The sequence below is a fragment of the Arachis duranensis genome, chromosome 7 (genome assembly GCF_000817695.3).
Source record: "Arachis duranensis cultivar V14167 chromosome 7, aradu.V14167.gnm2.J7QH, whole genome shotgun sequence".
In the NCBI taxonomy this organism is placed as follows: Eukaryota; Viridiplantae; Streptophyta; class Magnoliopsida; order Fabales; family Fabaceae; genus Arachis; species Arachis duranensis.
This window is the reverse complement of record NC_029778.3, coordinates 76,730,965-76,751,679: the sequence shown is the minus strand read 5'-3', so window position 1 is coordinate 76,751,679 and position 20,715 is coordinate 76,730,965. Positions and strand designations below refer to the sequence as shown.

Genomic DNA, 20,715 nt, shown 5'->3' with positions numbered 1-20,715 from the left:
TGGGCTGGAAAGGAAGGAGAAGCGCAGTGAACGTCAATGGAGGATGACGATCTGCACAGTATCATCGCCGGAAGGGGTTTCGATCACCGTTGATAACAAGAAATATTGTTTCGGGTAGACGTATAGCTTTGCTGGAGACGATCAATAAAGAAGGATCCAAGCAGTTTTTTCTTCCTCTTACATGCTTCTCGTTTTCTGTGCCCACCGCTTTTCAAAATTTCTTCTTTCACTTGTCCATAGTTACCTTCAAAATCCACTTGAAAGATGAAAACTTTTTAGATGCCAAAGAACAATTTGCAACCTTGTGTTCCAACGGGCGTATCAGAGAAGCATTTCACAGCTTTGTTTCTTATATATGGTCTGAACCCCGTTTGTTCTCAAATCTCATACAAGCATGCATTCCCACAAAGTTTGTTTCTTTGGGGAAGCAGCTTCATTCTTTGATTATTACTTCTGCCTGTTCCTCCAACAAGTTCGTTTCCAGCCATCTCCTCAACCTGTATTCGAAATTTGGGGAGCTCCGAGCTGCAGTCTTATTGTTTGATAGAATGCCTAGTAGAAACATCATGTCGTGTAACATCATGATCAAAGCCCATCTTAAAATGGGTAGTTTTGAGAGTGCCAAGAATCTGTTTGACGAAATGCTCGAGAAGAATGTTGCAGCTTGGAATGCAATGACCACAGGGTTGGCCAAGTTTGAAATGAATGAGGAGTATCTGTTCTTGTTTTCACGGATGAATGAGTTGGGTTTCATGCCGGATGAGTACTCACTGGGTAGTGTGCTCAGGGGATGTGCACACTTCATAGCTTTATTTGCAGGCCAACAGATTCATGCTTATGTTATGAAAAGTGGGTTTGAGTTTAATTTGGTTGTCAATAATAATTGTTAATTCATTTTAAAAATTAAAAAATTGACCCTCTATTTTATACGAAATTATAGAAAATACCCAACAAAAATAAGCATTTTTATTTTCGCCTTACATAGCTGACCGGTGCGCCAAAAATATTTTTGACATTTCGGTGCGCTAACAGCTCCAGCGTACCGAATCCGTGCCCTAGATTATGCTCAGCAACTTATCTTTGCATTTCTCTTGCAATAAATAACAGAATTTCACTTATAATCAAGTTCTGATCTATTTTAATAAGAAACAAACACATTTATGACTAATTTATTAGTTGTCCGTTTTCTACCAAAGGCTATCGGATTTGGATTCTCTAAATTTTGAATTTTACTTTAGAAGGTAAAGTATGATCTATCACCATTTATTTCATAGGTGGGACCAAGAGAAAACATGAGAGAGAAAGCATTCAATGGTGAGAGATCCCACTTTATCCTCTAAAATGAAAATCTAAAATTTAGAGGATCCAAATTCAAGGCTATCAGTGTTTATACATCCTTTATACCAAGGTTAACCATGTTAAATGTAAACTAAAATAAGCTATTAAACTTGATCATAAGTATAAATTATATATTATAAGGCAAAAAATATATTAAAAATAAATTAAATAATACATATAAATACATGATGGATTGATGTAGACAGGGGCGGAGCTAGAAGAAATATTAGAGGAGGGCCAAAAATATTTACACACTAAAAAAAGACTAAAATAAAATTTTAAGGGGGGGCTAAACTGAAATTTACATATAATTTACATGTAAAAAATTAAAATTAGGGGGGGCGATTGCCCCCCTTTCTATGTATGTAGCTTCGCCCCTGGATGTAGATATACACACTATGTTGGTGCAGACTCTGGTGGCTTATATTTTTTCGTGGCTAAGGTGACTAAGTGGGCCAAATCAAATGAATGTTGACATGTTGCTTAGTAAGCAGAGACCCAAAGGTTTGTTTGACTTCGCTGACCATAGTAACTTAGGTAATTATACAAGGTAAAAAATTTAGATGGTAAATTAGGAACATTATCTTGAGAGTTAATTAAATTTAGGAGAAGGGCCAATTAGGAATTTCAAAAAGCTACCTAAAAGAACTTAGGGAAAATTATTCTAAAGGACCGTTAGGAAGATTTAATTATTAAAAAGGACCTTTAATGCCAAAATTATTAAGAATGACCAAATCTTTTTATATAATATTTAAGAAGAAGAACCAAACCTTTTTATAAGGAGATAAATATATCCTTAACTATTTTTCCTCAACCATATTTATTTCAGTAGTCTTGACTACAGAAATTGAAAATATATTTTTCAACCTTCCACAATCATGCACCCATATCTTTTACAATTTGATATCACTCCATTTTACTTCTTTCTTCTGTTTGAATACATTCTCCAGTTTCGGGAGTGTTTCTAAATGAATATCTTGCAACTTGATGTTATGCATAACATCTTATTTTCTATTATTATCGTCAGCTTCTTCAAATATAACTTTGATTGACTCGCAGTTCGTAATCCTCAAGCAACTTAAATTCGACAATCTTTCAACCAAATTATGAGGAATCACATGGACCAATTCATCACATTTCTCAATGATCAGAGTGTGTAGTTTGCCCAAAAAAATTTCATGAGCTTCAGGATTCCATATTTTGCACAAACTCTTTATGTTACTCAGTTTGACAGTCTTCAAATTTAGAAAAATTGCATCCTGCTTTTGGTTCACAATAGCAAGCTAATTGAATTAGCAATTATGCTAATATGCTAAATACATTTACTGCATTCAAAGTGCAAACAACTCATTTAAAATTCTTTTTTCCTTTCAAAAATCCTATCAAAGCTATAACTAAATAGGTCATTCATCGAAGGGTGTAGAAATTAATGTGTTGTATGGATATATAAATGTAAATAAATAATCAGTAATTTAAGAAGATAAAAAGATTTGGTTCTTTTTAATAATTTTGGTATTAAAAGTCTTTTTTAATAATTAAATCTTCCTAACGGTCCTTTAGAATAATTTTCCCAAAAACTTAAATGGCCAAAAAGCTCTCCACGCTTGAGTTTGAAAGGTTTACTGTGGACAGCGACCATGACCTGGGGTTCATGTTGGGGTCAACTTGGACAATTGTTGGCGGTGAGTTATTAACCGGTGGTTTCATGAGTCAGTCCCCCGTGTTGTTTCGAGGGAGGATTCTAGTTGTCGATCATCTTATGGTTCGGGCGCATTCGGTACAATAGCAGATTCAGCCACTACTGCGTTGTTCCAGGTCCGCAACAATCGCAGAGGTTAAGGTGGCTGACGACATCGAAGTGTCCTCCGATCTGCGGCAGTGTATCTTTTTGTTGGTCGGGTGTAATCCGTAAAGCAGTATATGCAGGCACTCAGCCTCATTCCAGGTTCGCGACATTCGCCACTGTGTGGATGGCTATCGACGTCGAAGCCGCCTTCGATCTGAGGTAAGTGTAACCTTTGATTTGTTTTATTCTTTGCATCACATTCGTCTCTTGTATGATTGACGATAAATCTGCATGTTGCCAACTTAAATGCCAAGTTAAATCCCAAGAAGAATTGCTCTATGTGGAGAACATTTACACTAACTTCGTGACCTGTATAGTATTTTTTGTGTTGTGGATTGTAATTAGTTTATTGTAGCAAATGAGTTCATCTCTATTCTTAGCCGTTATGGTTAATTTAAATCAATTAGTTTAATTCAACGGACGAATTTATCATCTTCCTTGTTAGCCATGATGGTGCATAGTACTTTTGTGTTGTTGCCAGTTATTAATTTAATTCATCGCACTATGTTATCATGTTCTTTCGAAGCCAATATTCTGCATGTTATTTTTGTCTTGTTGATAGTGATTAATTTAATTGTAGTAATTAATTTAATTCCGCTATTGATCTGTCCTGATAGTCGTTCTGCTAATCAGATATCGTGTCCCTTGTCTTTGGTATTAATATTTAGCCTTTTTGAGAATGAGTCTTTACACAGTGCTGTCAATTTAAGATGGAAAGCCACGGAGAAGGAAGTTCTGATTTCTCCGTCCAATGGACTGATGGATGGAGCACGGGACTCAACGGATAACGATGAAAGAAGTGATGCATGGTCACTAGAGACAGAGGAAGGTCAATCGACAGTGGGGGATAGAGAAGATGGTTTAGTGGCTGATGATGAGGATTTTTTAGGACTTTGTTTTTTCTTTTCTTTTCTGTTTGGTTGTTTTTTTTTCAATCACCCAAAAAAAAGCTTCCTATGTAAGAGATGATTTATATATACTAATATAATATTACAAGTGGATGAAATCTTGAAAACTCAATTTTTTACCATATTTAATCCAAAATATTATGAATCGAATGACAGTGAAGTCTTTAAATATCCTTTGAATTTAGTTGTTCCTGATTTTTAATATTATATTTTTATTTTTAATAAGAAGAAAATATATGATATAATAAGTATATTTTTAACAAACGCTTTTAAAATAAACATATTAAAATATAATAAATATAACCATTAATTCAACATTTATCAATGGATAATTATCAAAAACAAAAAAATATTACATAAATAATACAAATAATTTCATAAAATATAGACTAATTTATACCATGAAAAAAAATAAATAACAAAAAGTAAATATATAATTATAATTTTTGATATGTGGTACGATGTTATTTTATAACATAATAAGCCATAATATTCTTATAGATAAGAATGTAAAATCTAACATTACTCTTTTTTGGAGTTCATTTCTATACAAAGAATAATAATAATAGAAAAGAATAATATGTGATATAATTAAAGAATTTAAGTAAAATACTAATTAATAACTTAAAAAAAATAATGAAACTAAAGGTAACTTAATAAATTGAATATAAAATAAAAAATAAAATATTATTTTCTATGAGAATTATATAAAATTAATCATTTTTATTTGAGTAAAATCGATGGAATAAATATCGGTCGAGAATATGATTCTATTAGAAATGAGTTCTATATGCTTTTAAAAATATGAGAGTTTTGATTATTATAGAACCCATGGTTATATATATATATATATATATATATGTATTTTTTTTTCAGAGATAGAAAAATTCGAATTCGCGACCTCTAACTAAGTATGAAGAGATTATATTATTTGAATTATAGTTTGTTGGCGTCGGAAGAATCTTGATTATTATAGAATTTTAGAATTTATTATTTCATACGTCATATATATTATTTTATATTTGACATTTCAGTATTATAGTAATATAAAATTATGACAAAAACAAACGGCGCTAACTTAGGAACCTCCATAACCATAATTAATCTTAATTTTCAAAGTGTAAAAAATACGTTAAATTATTACCTTCTTTTAATTTTCGTTTTTTCATTCACATTGGCCTCTCCAAATTACTATATAGTTTATTTGTGTCCAAAGTCCAAAATTCATTCATTTCTTTTTTTTTGTTGGAGACCAAACAGGCTTTTAATTTGATTGGTTTTTGTCCACACAGTTATAGGTCCACCTTGCATAAACAATGTTTGACCTTTAAAATTACATAATTGTCCATGCGGTAAACTTTTTGAAGTTACCATACTTATCTTACATAATGCAACATTGATTCACTACATCCACATAACTCCTCTTGCCACCTGTCCTCAAATTATTGGTTGGTCAAATTTTAGACATCCTTAGCCACTATTATCTATGCTACCATAGAACTCACCCACTATATTTGTATGATTGTAATATTTTTAAGTAAAAACTTACATATAATACTTTCATATGAAGTTATTAGTTAAAAATATTTAGATGCCAATTAATTAAATACATTAAATTATTAAATATTTTTAATTATCAACTTTATATAAAACAACTGTACACGAATCTTCACATTTTCTTTTACTATTAATCATATATAGCTTTTCAATCTTGCTAAATATATTTTGATAGAGTGAAAAACAATATAGTTGCACAAGGCATAGGCCATAGAGTATCTAAAAATTGAAATAAAGATTCAATTTGGTTTCTCAAATTAAATGACTCATCATTCATTTTTTATTTCAAATTTTAATTGAGATCCAACAATTTTTTTGTTATCTACAGTATTTTCTAATTTGATAGATTAAGAATTAATTTATTACAAATTTGAGCTTTATTTAAAAGTCTACTTCTGACTAATGAGTTGCTTTATGTACAAGACGAAATCGAACTTCCAACATTTATTTAAACAAACGAGTAAGTTAACTACTCGACTCATCTAAGTTGGTTAAATTGATTCAATGTTGTTCAATTTCGTTTTTTAATCACTATTCAGCATTGATATTAAGATGACGTAGTGTAAATAGATTCAAACCAAGTCGTTGTTTTTTTTATGTTCATCTAACTATTACCTGCAAACCCTAAACCATTTTCATTTTTTTCTTCAATGAAACATTTTGTTGTCTCTAGATTTTTTATATGTATTTTAAAACAAATATTACAAAAATTTTACTTCCAAAAAATAGGAGATTCTCTATATTTTTCCTATGGATTACCTGTTAAGTAGCCTATTTTGTCATATAAATGGAGGTGGTGTTAAAACGGATGTTCATAATTAAGGAAGAAAGATCTTTTTTATTGGCATCATTTTTACGGTCTTGACTGATTTTAGTAGGACTGCACATAGATCGGATAATATCCGTATATCCGCAATAAGTATTTACATCCGATTCGAATTTTGCGAATTCGAATTTTGCGAATATTACTATGCTAGGATCACTATGTTAGGATCGGATTGCGAATTTGTCAATGATATCCGCGGATCCAATCCGTAGATCTGCATATCCGCACGTCTCATATAAATAACATAGTTTATGATATCTTATTTTTAATTTTTTATGTTGTACTTTACTTAGAATAATTAAACTTAGATATTGTGTTATTATTTTTTTTGTCATTCAAGAGAACTTTTATTGATAATATTTTAAAAGTAAATAGGCTTAAACAGGTGAAAAATAGATTTTTCGGATATTTTTTTGTAAAAACAATTAAACAGACCTTAAAATAGGATTTTTTTTTATAAATTATGCGAATATACTTGATATCCGATCGGATCGAATTTGACTTGAAAAACAGATATTGTATCTGATCCGATGAATGTAGTGTAGATCTGTGCAGGCCTAAATTTTAGTGTATAAATAATATTTTGTATGATGCATATTTTTGTTGGTTGATTTTTTCATAGTTATAAAGAAACTTTATATATGTTAATCTTATAATAAGAATGTTAACTAATAAAGAGGAAGAATAAATTAACCAAATCAAAATATTATTTCATAAGAATAAATCAAATCAAATCAAATCATGACATAGCTGGGTCTTGTGATTGAAAAATGTGTGCATTGAGCACAACACACAAGACAGAATATGATCCGAGATCTCAATTAGTTGTCGTGTTGGTCGTTCAAGGATACCAACATGCCCAACTCTTGAGCAACGCTGACGCATCTAGCATCAATGTTGCGGGTCATGAATCCAAGGGGATTGATAAAGCGGATTGAAGAGCTGACTCCATTGTTCTTGGTGAGGGCAATTCTGTCAACATCCATCTTCTTCATTGGCTCCTTGCACTTGGCATGGGTGCTCTTCTCTGTCTTCACCTCGCAGAACTCTTCTTGGTGGTCACCCTTCACTGGCAGGCTGTAGAATCCGTTCTTGTCAGTTTGACCCTCAACCAAGTATGTAATGTTCTTCTCGTCATCAATTTTCTTGCACTCCAATGTCACCTTGATGTCTACGCACAAGTATATTGAAAAAGAGTTAAACAATATTTATATATAAATAATTTGATGGTTGATTTTTTTTTGCGCGCATAGTAATTTTAATACAGAAAAAAAGAAAACAAATTATGTACTTGATAGAGGGTGGCTAAGTCTGGTCTCGAATTCGAAATGACAAGGATCGCAATATACTTTTCCTTCAACTGTGAAGGTATCATCTTCAGGAACCAAACGAGCCAATGCAGATGATGAGAAGCAAAAAGCAACAAGGATGACAGCGACTGCAAAACTCTTTGCCATTTTAACTTGTTTTGATTTGATTTGATTTGGTTTGAGGTTTGATTTGGTTTAATGCTATGTCTCTCTTATACTTAACTAACCCCTGGGAATGATTTTTTGTGTCTGCCATTAGGCCCTTTATATGAGAAACGGATGTGCTTAATTTGGTCCCTTTTAATCCGTTGGTTATTCGCCCTCATAAAACTAAAAGAAATTGTGTGCTTCATAACTAACTAAGTAACCGTTATTCTAGCCAAGCCACACGACTCAATCCAACTTGGAATGCAAGTGACCTACCTTGTAAATCGTGAGGCTGGCAATAAATTTTTAGTTGTTTGGTTAATGAAAAAGTCAAACCAAGGAGGAAAGGATTATTGAACATTGTAAAAAGAACGTGGGACTCGCCTGAATTTTCTCCCTCCCTCACCGGTGGACCCGGAAAACAGAGGGAAAACTTATTTCTTTCCACATATGCCCTTCCTTTACACATTATTATTTTATTATTGTCTTTTTTACTTACATATCATATATATATTTGGTGAATGCTATGGTGCCTTTAATATTGTGTCTAATTTATTAAAAAAGATAAATACATAATATTTAATAAATTTTAAATATTTTACTTTTTACTTAAACATTTTAATTTTTACTTTTAAAAGTAAGTTAGGCAATTTAAGCACCATAGTAAAAGGTACCATAAAACTCATCTATATTATTTATGCATATACTCATCTGAAGGCTCTTTCATAATATAATATATGAGTTTAATTTTAATTTATGAAATAGTGTAAAATATTTTATATAATAATAAAAAATAATATATGATATCTAATTTTTATATTTATAGTTTGAAGTAAAACTAGCTCAATAAAAAATAATATTTTATTTGACTATTAAGGATATCTCCTAATACAATTCTTTTAAAAAAGTTTTTATCCCAAGCAAAAGGTTCTAAATAGATGAGACTATCTCTCTAACTAGAGTCTAGAGGTATTTGTGATACGTTTGAATCGATTTTGAATAAAAATTCATCTAATTTGGATATTAATTTTATTTGTGTTATTTGTATTGTGATTTAGATTGGATTGGATTTATAATTTTATAAATTAAAAAAATTAAATACACATAATAGAGTAATTGTCCAAATTAATTTTCAAGAGTTTTAAAAAATTGACATTTTAAACTAAAAAAATTAATACATAAAAATATCTTTAAAGTTTTACTCTTACAAATAAATCAATTTTCAGTGTATTTTCTAATAGAATAATTATCCAAATTAGTCCTTAAAAATTTTAAAAGCAAACATTTTAGACTCCAAAAAAATTAATACACAAATCAATTTCTAATATTTTTTCTGTTTAGACATAATAGTTCTCCATCCATTTTTTGACGTAATTGATCATTTGGTGTCAAGTTAAGATTCAAATGAAAATAGAAGAATAATTTTAATTATACTAAATTCCTAACTATCACACCAACCTAAATTATATTAAAAAATTGACTGCTTTAATAGGTGGTACACAAATATTTCTTCTATAGAAGTCAGAAGTGGGGGCTGTATAAGACCCCAAAGTTCTTTTTGGTTGTGTATTCTCAAGTGGATCCATAATGCAAAAACTCTTTTTATATTATAAATACATACATACAAATTTAATGAATAAATTTATCATTATTTTTATCCTGAAACATACAAAAAATTATGGTACAGTATTATTTAAACGTATAAACCACAATAATATGCTTTTAATTTAAGAGAATATAAAATTTAGTACATCTCTTTTTGTTGGATTTAAAATTGTATATGTAGTGAAATGGTTTAATAATATTTTTTTCAAAAGAATACCATAATAAAAATAAAATAGGTTTAACTAATCTTAAAAGTTAATTTGATTATAATATTTACTAATATTCTTTTCTAATAAATACTTGAAAAATTTAGTGAGTCGTACCAAAAAATAGACGAGAGATTATTATGTCTCATGGAGAAAAAAATTAGGGGATTGATTTGTGTATTAATTTTTTTGGACTAAAATGTCCGCTTTTAAAATCTTTGAGAAATAATTTGGGTAATTACTCTGCCGAAAAATAAACTGCGAACTGATTTGTCTGCTATAGTAAAATTTTAGGGATGTTTTTGTGTATTAATTTTTCTTGAAAACTAAAATGTCCGCTTTAAAATCCTTGGGGACTAATTTGGATAATTATTCCACGTAATAAGTCTCAACATCAAATTTTAAATAACCAACAATGACATAACAAGTCTCAACAATATCTTGAAAAAACAACAATAACATAACAATAGAAATAAAATTATAGATTAGTTAAAATAAATAAATAAATCTTATTTTGAGCATAAAATATTTATTAAATAATAATGATACATGAATAATATAAAAATGTATAACAAATTGAACATATTATAAGTAAAATTGTAAATATAATAATAAAATAATAATAATGTAGTACATTTTGCGATTTGAATGGGATCAGTTTTAAAAAGTAGATTCGAAATCCGATCCGATCTATGCAGTTTGCAAAAAATTGAATCCAATCAAATTCAAATTAGTACAACTTTAATCGATTTTCGATTTAGATTGAATTAAATGAGCGATTTAATTCGGACCAATTTAAATTTGAACACCCTACCTATAACGCTGAGGTGCTTTTGGTGCAGGAAAAATATCATCCTAGAAAATAAATAGTTTAAAAATATATTATATTAAATACAAAAATATCAAATAATTTTAACTTTGAATTTTTTATAAAATAATATATTATAAATACATACATACAAATTTAATGAATAAATTTATCATTACTTTTATCCTGAAACATACAAAAAATTATGATACAGTATTATTTAAACGTATAAACCACAATAATATGCTTTTAATTAAAGAAAATATAAAATTTAGTACATCTCTTTTTGTTAAATTTAAAATTGTATATGTAGTGAAATGCTTTTAATTTAAGAAAATCTATTTAAGATATATATAACAGGTTCTTATCATAGTCTCACTCCAATAAGTTTTTGCAAGACTAAAATATATAAGATTTAATTATTAGTAAGTTATGAATATCATTGTATATATTTAAATAAAAAAATATATCTAATATATTTTGCATAAATAAATAAATAATTCATTAATTATATGACATAGCCTATTTCTAGTTTTTCTTTTGTACAACTCGATAATTTTTTTCCCTCCTATATAATAGGATAGTACTCATTTTTCTTGAAGTCATTACTCTATCTTATACATTTCAGTTAAGATTGTAGATTGTAAGTATAATTGCATAATGATTATTGTATATTGTGAAATGTTGAAAAATGTTTAATTTTTTAATAAATAATTGATTTATATATTTGATTGTACATTAAAAATATAAATTTTTTGTGTATAAATAATTTTAAAATGATACAAAATATGGCCAAAAATAAAATAAAATTTCTCTTAGAGATCTTGGATCAAAAGGGTGAAATCTAAAAAAAAATATCCTGAAAAGTTGAATTTCTCTTTTAGTGAGAACTAAATTGGTAAAAGTGGATTAATTGGATTTGAAGTGTAGAGAGTGATATATCTATTATTTGCTTTAATTTTTCTTATTGTTCTTCACCTTATTCATAGAATTCATAAAAATAGCATTCGATGGAATACCCGACAGTAAATCTTTGTCCACTTTAAAAAAGCTAATTCACTCTCTTATGACATTAGTGAAGGTCTTTACACTTGTTCTCCACTTTCATTTCTTATCTTTAGTTTTTGTGTTGCTTATTTGTTATTAATAAAAGTTTTTTCTCACAAATTTACTTACTGTTAATCTCTCATCTTAATTTTTTTTTACTTAATTTCTTCATACAAAACTCACCTGAATAATTTGGCAACTCTATTGAGGAGGAACACTTCGATGTAATGGTTGAATCTAGAAACACTCAATTTGGGGAGAATCGACCACCCAGGCGATGTTCGGTAATCCCTCGAAATCTCAATCTTAGCTTGGAAACTCCTCAACACGAGGACGAGTGCAACCAAAAAGAGGAGCATATAGAGCAGCAGAATCTGGGTGTAGCAGGAGGAGGAGCTCCTACATATAAAAATTTTTTCACACCCTATACTAGAGGTACTGCTGGTCTGCACACTCATATTACTATTCCTCCTCACGTGTACAACCACATGATGGACAACCAGGCAAAGATGCAGGTTTTGATCACTGAAATAATGACTTGAGACCAAATAAGGTACAGAACTCCTTCACTACCTCCAATCATGAATCAGAAGCATATGGAGAAAGACAAGAACACCTTCGTCACTCGTAGGGAGTTAGTGTGTATTCTAAAGGGCAAAAGAGTGGCAAATGAACCCACTTAGAAGATAAATCCACCATTTGAGCATCATATTTTGACAAAATCATATCCTAAGAGGTACCAACCACTTACCTTTTTCAAATTTGATGGTGTCGGAAGTGCCAAAGAACACGTCCTATCATTTTTGGACGACTTCGGGGTGTTCAAAAACTACCATGAGTTCAAGATTAGGGATTTCCCAAAGTCATTGACAGGAATGGCGTTCACTTGGTATGCTAAGTTAAAAGCTAATAACATTAACACCTGAGAGCAATTGGTGACAAAATTTTGCAACAAGTTCCTAGAAGAGGAACCCTCCATGCACATCATGGACTTAGAAAGCGTGAAATAGAGACAACAAGAAGAATTAGTGACATTTATCAAGAGATATAGAGTTCAAGATTTACTTTGCATGGACATTCTCTCAGAACCACAATTGGTGTACGGGTGTATTAGAAACGTGAAAATAGATCCCAAATTTATCTTTGCATGAGCAACATAAACACTTTTCATAGACTTTTGGAGAGAGTATCTGATATAACCGAGGCAATAAAACACAATGGAAGGAGATCTAAAGAAGTTTTCCCTCTAGAAGTGTGTACTACTAATGGCAGGAGTAGAAAGCATTTCTATTATAGGGGTTCTAACAGAGTCCTCCACCTCTGCTACCCCATCTAGAGCTCAGGCCATAATGGTCGTAAATGAGTATTTTGAGGATGAAACATTGAATCTCATAACAGATAGAGAACCACCAACTCCTGAAGACTTGAGAAACCTAAAGTACTACATGAAACACCAAAATAAGAGTCATGGCTTGACTGATTATTACATGGCAAGGACAGTGTTTGATAAGCAAGTAAAGAAGGAAAGACATTCTTAAACGGAGAACAAAATCAAGCCGGTGTGAAGAACATCCCTTTACTTAACATGACATTAGAACGATAGATGTTGTAAAAGAGATAATACTGACTAAGATTATAGATGAGGCTAGAGGGATGATCACCATGGAGAAATCCTCAAATGAAGACACATTAGCAAAGAGTCTTTTAAAATTTTGAGGGTGTACTATCATATTTAAGCAACTCAGACTGGAACTTCACATTTAGAAAAAGATAGCCAGGAGTCATTCAAAAAACTGAAGAAAGCTTGGGGACTATCAATTCCCTTCTCATAAGATTAGCAAAAGCCCATGATAATGTCCTGGTATTTTGGAATCCCGACTCATTCAATAGGAAGTTTGCCATAATAAATCAATTTTTGTTGAAGCAGTGGTGGAAAAATTCTATCTTCAATCATGTACTCAAATGTTATAAATGATGCATATTAAAATATTTGCATTAAAAAAATTTTAAAAAATGAAGTGTCCCACTTTATGAGCTCTTTTGTCCCACCTTGTGAGCTCCTTAAAAAAATGAGAGCAAGAATAGGGTAAGAAAAATTTTGGATACTTCCATTTTTTGGCCTTCGAAAAATATAGACAAACAAAAATAACAGTGAATAATTCTACTCTTGTTAAAACCATACCTCCTCAAAGAAAAAAAAAAGAGTTGTATCTTTGTCAAACCTTATATCTTTCACAAAAATAGTTGAGAAAAGCAAAAAAAAAGATCATCAAAATATATGATAAAAAAAATAATCTCATTATACTTGGCAGATTGCTCTCGCTCTAAACAGACAATGGCTAGTTTAGCCTTCATAGTGTTTAGGTTAAATATAAACTTGTTAACTTTTTTGTTTTGAAGAACAAAAATACTAGAAGAAAGCGTATCATACCCTTTAGACAAGAACTCCTCTTCAAGAAAATCGGGTACCCTAGATGGAGGCTTCTTTTTAGAAGAAAGATTCTCAAGATAAAGACCATTGAATTTAAATAACTTAAGGTTATTTAGATGTGTTCTTACTATATTTCTATAAACACCGTACAAGTCTGCAAGGGTGTGCGTAACAAAGAACATATACATGTTCAAAAACACCTAATACCCAAGCTTTTTGAAAAGACGATTGAAGTTGCTAGAAATAACGAAGAAAGGGTTCAGAGTTAAAAATTGAAACGACAAAATTTTGACATCACCATGGATACACTTAAATTCATCATGAGAAGAAGCTGACAAGAAACAATAAAGCATATCAGTTGTTCAACGAGAAAGCCACTTGAAATATTATCTTAAAGAATCTTCAAAGAAGCTAAGTGCTCTCAACTTTGATATTAAAACTCTCAATTCTATGCATATTTCTTGTCTTTTGGATCATTCATGCCTTGATATAGTATCTGAATATCATGTGTATTAGATTGTTATTCTGAAATTATGTTAAAAATAGTGAAAGGTTGAAAATCTGAGAATATTTTGAAATGTGGGGTTCGCTAACCTCGAACACCATTAATGTTATTATTTGTCTTATTTTGATCGGTATTTTAAAAAATTTTTGAACACCCTGAGCTATATTTTTGCTAGTGCTACAATATGGTATTTTCTTGAATTTTCAATCACTTTGAAGTCTTAAACACAAGAGATGGAGGAGTTCCTAATTTGTGAAAAAAATATTAAGTGGTGTTTCAAGAAAAAGACAATAACAAAAAAAAAAACAAATAGACTGTGTATTTGTTTTGTTTCTTGCTATGGTCTCCCCATAAAAAAAGAAAGGGATGAATGAATGATTTTTGTTCATGAGGTATTCAACTTACTCTTTTTGAGACAAAGCAACAATTATGATGATTCTAATTAATTATCTCTTGCAAAAATATTCATACAACAATTTGAATAGAAGAGCATGAATATATGCATGATCATTCAAATATTCAAAATCTTTACGGTACACTTGAGAGGTGTCTAAAGATCATCTCCAATTTTTCTATAACAAGAATTTTTCTTATAACAAAAATTCTCTCTACAGTGAAAAAGATCTATATAACAAAAATACTGTATCCAAAGAAGGGTTAAAATTTTTCTACTATCTCTTCCTAATAGATATACTCATCTACATTAATTATGTTAAATGTCATAGAAAATTATTATGTATGGGTAAAGTCTTTTGATCATGGCCATGGTCTAATTAAGTAAAGTCATGGGGTACCACTAAATCATACAAACACTTGCATGAATGCATATTACATATCAATTTTCTTTTTCAAGTGTTCTTAAGCATATTTGTCGATGTGCAAAATCATGTTATACACGATCCACTAACAAAGTTGGATATGGAGACTCATTTATTTCTTCACTATGCCTATTGAGAGACTTTGAAAAGTTTAGGATGTAATATATTACCAAAAAATCTTCTAATAAAAGAATTTTTAATCAACTCAAATTCTCAAAATAGAGCACTAGATGTCACTGATAAAAAAAAAAAATCAGAAAAGTTATCATTTGTTATTTTTCTCAAGAGGATTTTAATACTTTCCATGAAGTGAACAACAATTTCAATTTTAAAACTTTATACTGCTCCAAGAGTGTTACTTGGAAAATACTTCTACCAAGAACATCACCTTAAAGGACACTAACTCAAAATATAAAGGAAAAATTGTAGAACACTCAACTCAATTCATAAAGACACATATTCTTAAAAGTCTTTAACTATGTCTCAACAATTGTAATGAATTAGAAGAAATCAACAACGGAGCACCTGAAGACCTCAATCCTTTAAAAGTAATGTATTAAAAAATTTGAGAAAGCCAAAGACAATTGCACGACAAGGAAGCAACCAGAGAGTTCTCTAATGAAACAAAAAATAAGAGGTATAAAAATTATTCATCATATTCTTTGAAGAATCTTATGGTCTAAAGAAGGGGGTTGAATTTATGGCTTTCTTTTTATTTTGAATAATAAGTCCTCAAATCAGAAAATAGAACTCTGCTTCTATTTAGACTGCAAGATTGATTATGTAGGAGACAATTTTATTTTGTCTCATAAATTGTGAAAATAGAATCAGAGCAGGAAAGAAGAAGATAACTCAACCATGTATTTTGGTAAAGCTATCTTGTGCAATGCAACCTACATTCAATTTTTACTATCTTTTCAAGTATTACATACACCAATTCTCAAGAATTCAACCTAATTATATCAGGGATAAACCAAGCTTCAACATAAGCTTGACTTGGCTAGACAACTTCCTAAACTCTTAATACATTAAGTGATCACCCAACTTAGTAAATGATACTCAGATACATAATACAAAACAGAAAAACAATCAAAATAGATCTGAAATAAATCTTGGCTTTTCTTTCCAAGTTCCTCTCTTTGTCTTTTCTCTCAATGACTTTTTCTTAATGCCTCACATAAATACCTTTTTTTTTACTGAATAGAAACAAAAAAGGATACAATATACAAATAGAATATTTAATAATAAATCATGAAAGAGATGATGTTGAACAGCTTTGACGCTATAAGATGAACTAGATTCAACACTCTTAGATGTAGCTCTCCATTTTTAGTAACTAATTTTTAATACATAGTATATATATAAAATAGTTGTTTTAAAAATATTTTATCAATATTTAAATTTTAATGATACACTTTTTTAAAGTAATTATTCTAATAAAAATGTCAAAAATATATTTTTATAATAATCTTAATTTAAAATGTGTGATATTTTATTTTGTCACTCTTTAAATAAAAATAACATTTTTATAGCATATAAAAATTAAATCTTAAAATCTATCATCCAAAAATTAAAATAAATTATCTTTACATGATAATAATTATAAAATTTTTGGGGGAGTATTATTTTTTTTTTAATTTAGCCTTTAATCTTATATAAAGTGATATGCCTCGCCGCAGCATGACCACACACCATATATAGCTCCAAAAGTGTCGCCAATATCACCGGTTGAAAGTTAATGTATGTGACCATGCCATAAATGACAAATGTAATTTAAATATTGTAGTTTCTTAACTAAAAGCTTTAGCTCTAGAAAGTAGAAAGTAAAAGAATCTTTGTTGGAAGACCCACAATGCCTTAGTTAGTACCCATCATGATACAAATTAATGTTGAAATAATATACTAATTAAAAGAAGCATAGCATGTTTGTCGTAAACCCATTGCACAAGTAATTAACAAAATCTATCTTGCTTGTAGTTGTAATCTATATATTATGTATTCTAAAGCACTTCTGAAAAGAAGCAAAAGAAAACTAAAAAGCACCAAAACGAGAAAATTAAAAGCTTGATTAATTGTTTTTCTAAATCCATGCACGTTTGAGGTACCAAAAGTATGGGAACCAAACACACACTTATTTAATTTAAAAAATTAGTTATATTTAGATTCCATAATAATTTTATGTAAACAACTATAACTTAAAAGGTTTAACCATTTATATGTAAATCTCTCTAATCAATAGCAGATTACGTTGAAGTATAAATAACTCATAAACTATTATACGTTAGCGTAATTTATGCAGGAATCTTTTTTATCTCCAAATCTCCAAATTATATCTAAAAGAAAAACAAATTAGTTTGTTCATAGGAAAAAATTTGATAATATCACTCATTTTTCTTACAAATAAATTTATTTATTTTTCATTTTTTTTTTTCATTAGCGATTTATCAGTTCTTTGTAGTTCAATGTAATCTGTTATTAGTTAGAGAGATTTTCGTAAAAATTACTAAACCTTTTAAATTATAACGGTTTACATAGAATTATTAGAGGACTCAAATGTAACCAATTCTCATTCGTGATGTTTGGATAATTTTAAATCCCATTTTATTTAAATATGTAATTAATAAAATAAACAAAAGACAAAATACACGAGTTATGATTATCTATGATTCCACATTATTCTTAATAATAATTAAGCATATGAATAAAATACGGTAGGAATACAATCCCTAACTTTATTCTTGCCCAACAAGTTAATTAAAAAATTTGAAGCTGTGCCTCGTGATTTTCTTAGAAGACAACGTGCAATAAGAATATAAAGCATAACTGGTTTCTTTCTCAGAAACATCCTAGAACATGTGTCTAAAACAACCTAAAAGAAGTGTGAATAGTTTGAATACAAGTCTTCATATTAGTGATCTCCATGGAAGTCTTCATTAGTAGGCAAAGAAAAATGCTGAAGCTCTTTTTCTGAAACATTCTTAAGCAATAAACTCCAATTAAACAAACTAAAAGAAGTGTGAATACAAATCCTCATCTATGCTTATATATTAATTAGTTCTGTGTGATTAACAAAACGATTAAGCTAAGCTAATCATCAATTAGTCTTAAACTAACACCATTGTCCATCTCCAGATTTTCCAAAATCATGTCAAATAACACAAATAGCACTGCAATTGTATCTGCAGTTGCATCTGCTGCAGCCTCAGCTATGGTAATTCGAAGCGTGGTGAACGAATTGGTTCCCTCTGAGGTTCTAGAGTACTTTTCTTCAAAATTTTTCAATCTCAGGCACTACTTCTCGTCGCAATTCACCATTGCGATCGAGGAGTATGAGGGACTGATGTGCAACCACATGTATGAGGCTGCAGAGGTCTATTTAGGCACCAAAGCCGCTCTCGCGAGGCGCAGAGTTCGAGCAAGCAAATCAGGGAATGATAAGAGTCCAGCATTCAGCATAGACAAAGATGAAGAAATTTTCGATGATTTTGAAGGAGTTAAGGTAACTTGGAGATTTTTCCGTTATTTTGAGCAACGTACTAATAGAAATCATTATATTAATGATTTCAATGGTTCTTCCAAGAGAGAAGTAAAGTCCTATGAACTAAGCTTTCACAAGAAACACAAAGACAAGATCTTCAATTCATATCTTCCATTTGTGTTGGAAAGAGCAAAGGCTGTTGAAGAAGCAAACATGGCTTTGAATCTTTACACTGTTGGCAGTGAGAATGAATGGATTGGAGGTGTGGAATTTGGCCACCCCATGAGTTTCAAAACTCTCGCGATCGATGAAGATCTCAAGAACAAGATCAGTGATGATTTGGACAAGTTTGTGAAAGGAAAAGAGTTCTATAACAGAACTGGCAAAGCTTGAAAAAGGGGTTACTTGTTGTATGGTCCTCCTGGAACTGGAAAGTCGAATCTTATCGCGGCCATGACAAATTATCTCAATTATGATCTCTATGACTTAGATCTCAGTGCTGTTCCTACCAATAGGGTGTTGGGAAAACTCAACACAGGTTTAAATCAAGAACCTGTCTAACAGCGGAAGCACCAAAAATAATTTTCCCACAACCTGTGCAATTAAATGAGCAACACCAAAGATACTCCAAGCAACAAATATAATGGCAGAAATTAAATAATCAAACACCAGAATTTTAACGTGGGAAAACCCCCAAAAGAGGGACAAAAAACCCACGGGCCTAGTCCAGAAAAATCTTCCACTATCAGAATAATGGGTACACAAATAGTCTTCCTAGTGACACTAGGGCATCTCAACAATCAACAAAATACATCATCAAAACTGGTGGAGTCAACATAAACCTTCCACAAAGTGGGTATCTCAAATCAGGCAAAAGAGAAGGCAATACAACTAGCAAGTTATATCCTAATGTTCATCTCTACACCAGGAATAACATACTAAAATTTCATAAGAAATGAAGCAAGTTTACCAATTTAATAAGATCAAAGTTGGCTTGCCCTTTTCCCCCAAATTCTTCTCCTCTTCGGCGCTGTAACCTATTTCATTCCTTTTCATTCAAAAAACAAAGAATGAAAAGCTCTTCTCTCTCTCCCGTGCTTCCGTGGCTAATAGCCACCTTATTTCTTTTTTTTTTTTGTTTTAAAGTTGTGGGCCCCACTTGGTTGGGGACCCACCAACAAATCTCCCCCTCACCAACTCAAGTGGGGATAGGCTGCTCCACCAAGCCCGCCTTCTCTTTGCAGGAATCAAACTTCACTGCAGGTAAACTCTTAGTCATCATATCTGAACCATTATCATCAGTATGGATCTTCTCTAGTGCATATGACTTCATCTCAAGCGCTTGACGTATCCAATGATACCTCACCTCTATATGCTTCGATCTAGAATGAAACGTCGGATTCTTGCTGAGATGGATAGCACTCTGACTGTCACAAAATAACACAAACTTCTCTTGATTGATGCCTAATTCTTGTAGGAATTTCTTCATCCACAAGAGTTCCTTAGAAGCTTCAACAACAGCAATGTATTCTGCCTCTGTAGTAGACAAAGCAACACATTTCTGAAGTCGAGATTGCCACGACACAGCTCCCCCTGCAAAAGTCATCATATAACCAGAAGTAGACTTCCTTGAATCAAGATCCCCAGCCATATCTGCATCTGTGTAACCATCCAACACAGGTTGGCCACTCCCAAAGCATAAACAAACTCTGGAAGTACCATTAAGGTATCTGAGAATCCACTTCACTGCTTGCCAGTGTTCCTTGCCAGGATTAGAGAGAAACCGACTAACAACTCCAACTGCATGAGCAATATCCGGCCTGGTGCAAACCATAGCATACATCAAACTGCCAACTGCAGATGCATATGGAATCTTCTTCATTTC

The 20,715-nt window shown here is 30.8% G+C and overlaps 2 protein-coding genes and 1 pseudogene across 2 annotated transcripts; 2 read left to right on the top strand and 1 right to left on the bottom strand.

Moving 5' to 3' along the window:
* The first annotated feature begins 36 nt into the window (after positions 1-36).
* LOC110273618 (pentatricopeptide repeat-containing protein At2g41080-like) lies at positions 37-890 on the top strand. Its single transcript, XM_052251658.1, has 2 exons — positions 37-58; positions 280-890. Exons 1-2 carry the CDS (start codon positions 37-39, stop codon positions 888-890), a joined length of 633 nt encoding a protein of 210 aa, XP_052107618.1.
* A 6,406-nt stretch (positions 891-7,296) lies between these two features.
* LOC107459670 (olee1-like protein) lies at positions 7,297-7,932 on the bottom strand. The gene is made up of 2 exons (XM_016077890.3): positions 7,767-7,932; positions 7,297-7,646 (listed from the first exon to the last, which is right to left on the bottom strand). The coding sequence occupies exons 1-2, from the start codon at positions 7,930-7,932 to the stop codon at positions 7,297-7,299; spliced, it is 516 nt and encodes a 171-aa protein (XP_015933376.1).
* A 10,565-nt stretch (positions 7,933-18,497) lies between these two features.
* Positions 18,498-20,715, top strand: part of LOC107459504 (AAA-ATPase At3g50940-like) — a 7,237-nt pseudogene continuing 5,019 nt past the window's right edge.

Coding starts and splice junctions, on each gene's coding strand:
- LOC110273618 (XM_052251658.1), top strand. CDS start 37: ATGGAGGATGACGATCTGCACA. Junction 59..279: donor GGAGGATGACGATCTGCACA/GTATCATCGCCG, acceptor AAAACTTTTTAG/ATGCCAAAGAACAATTTGCA.
- LOC107459670 (XM_016077890.3), bottom strand. CDS start 7,932: ATGGCAAAGAGTTTTGCAGTCGCTGTCATCCTTGTTGCTTTTTGCTTC. Junction 7,647..7,766: donor ACTTAGCCACCCTCTATCAA/GTACATAATTTG, acceptor ACTTGTGCGTAG/ACATCAAGGTGACATTGGAG.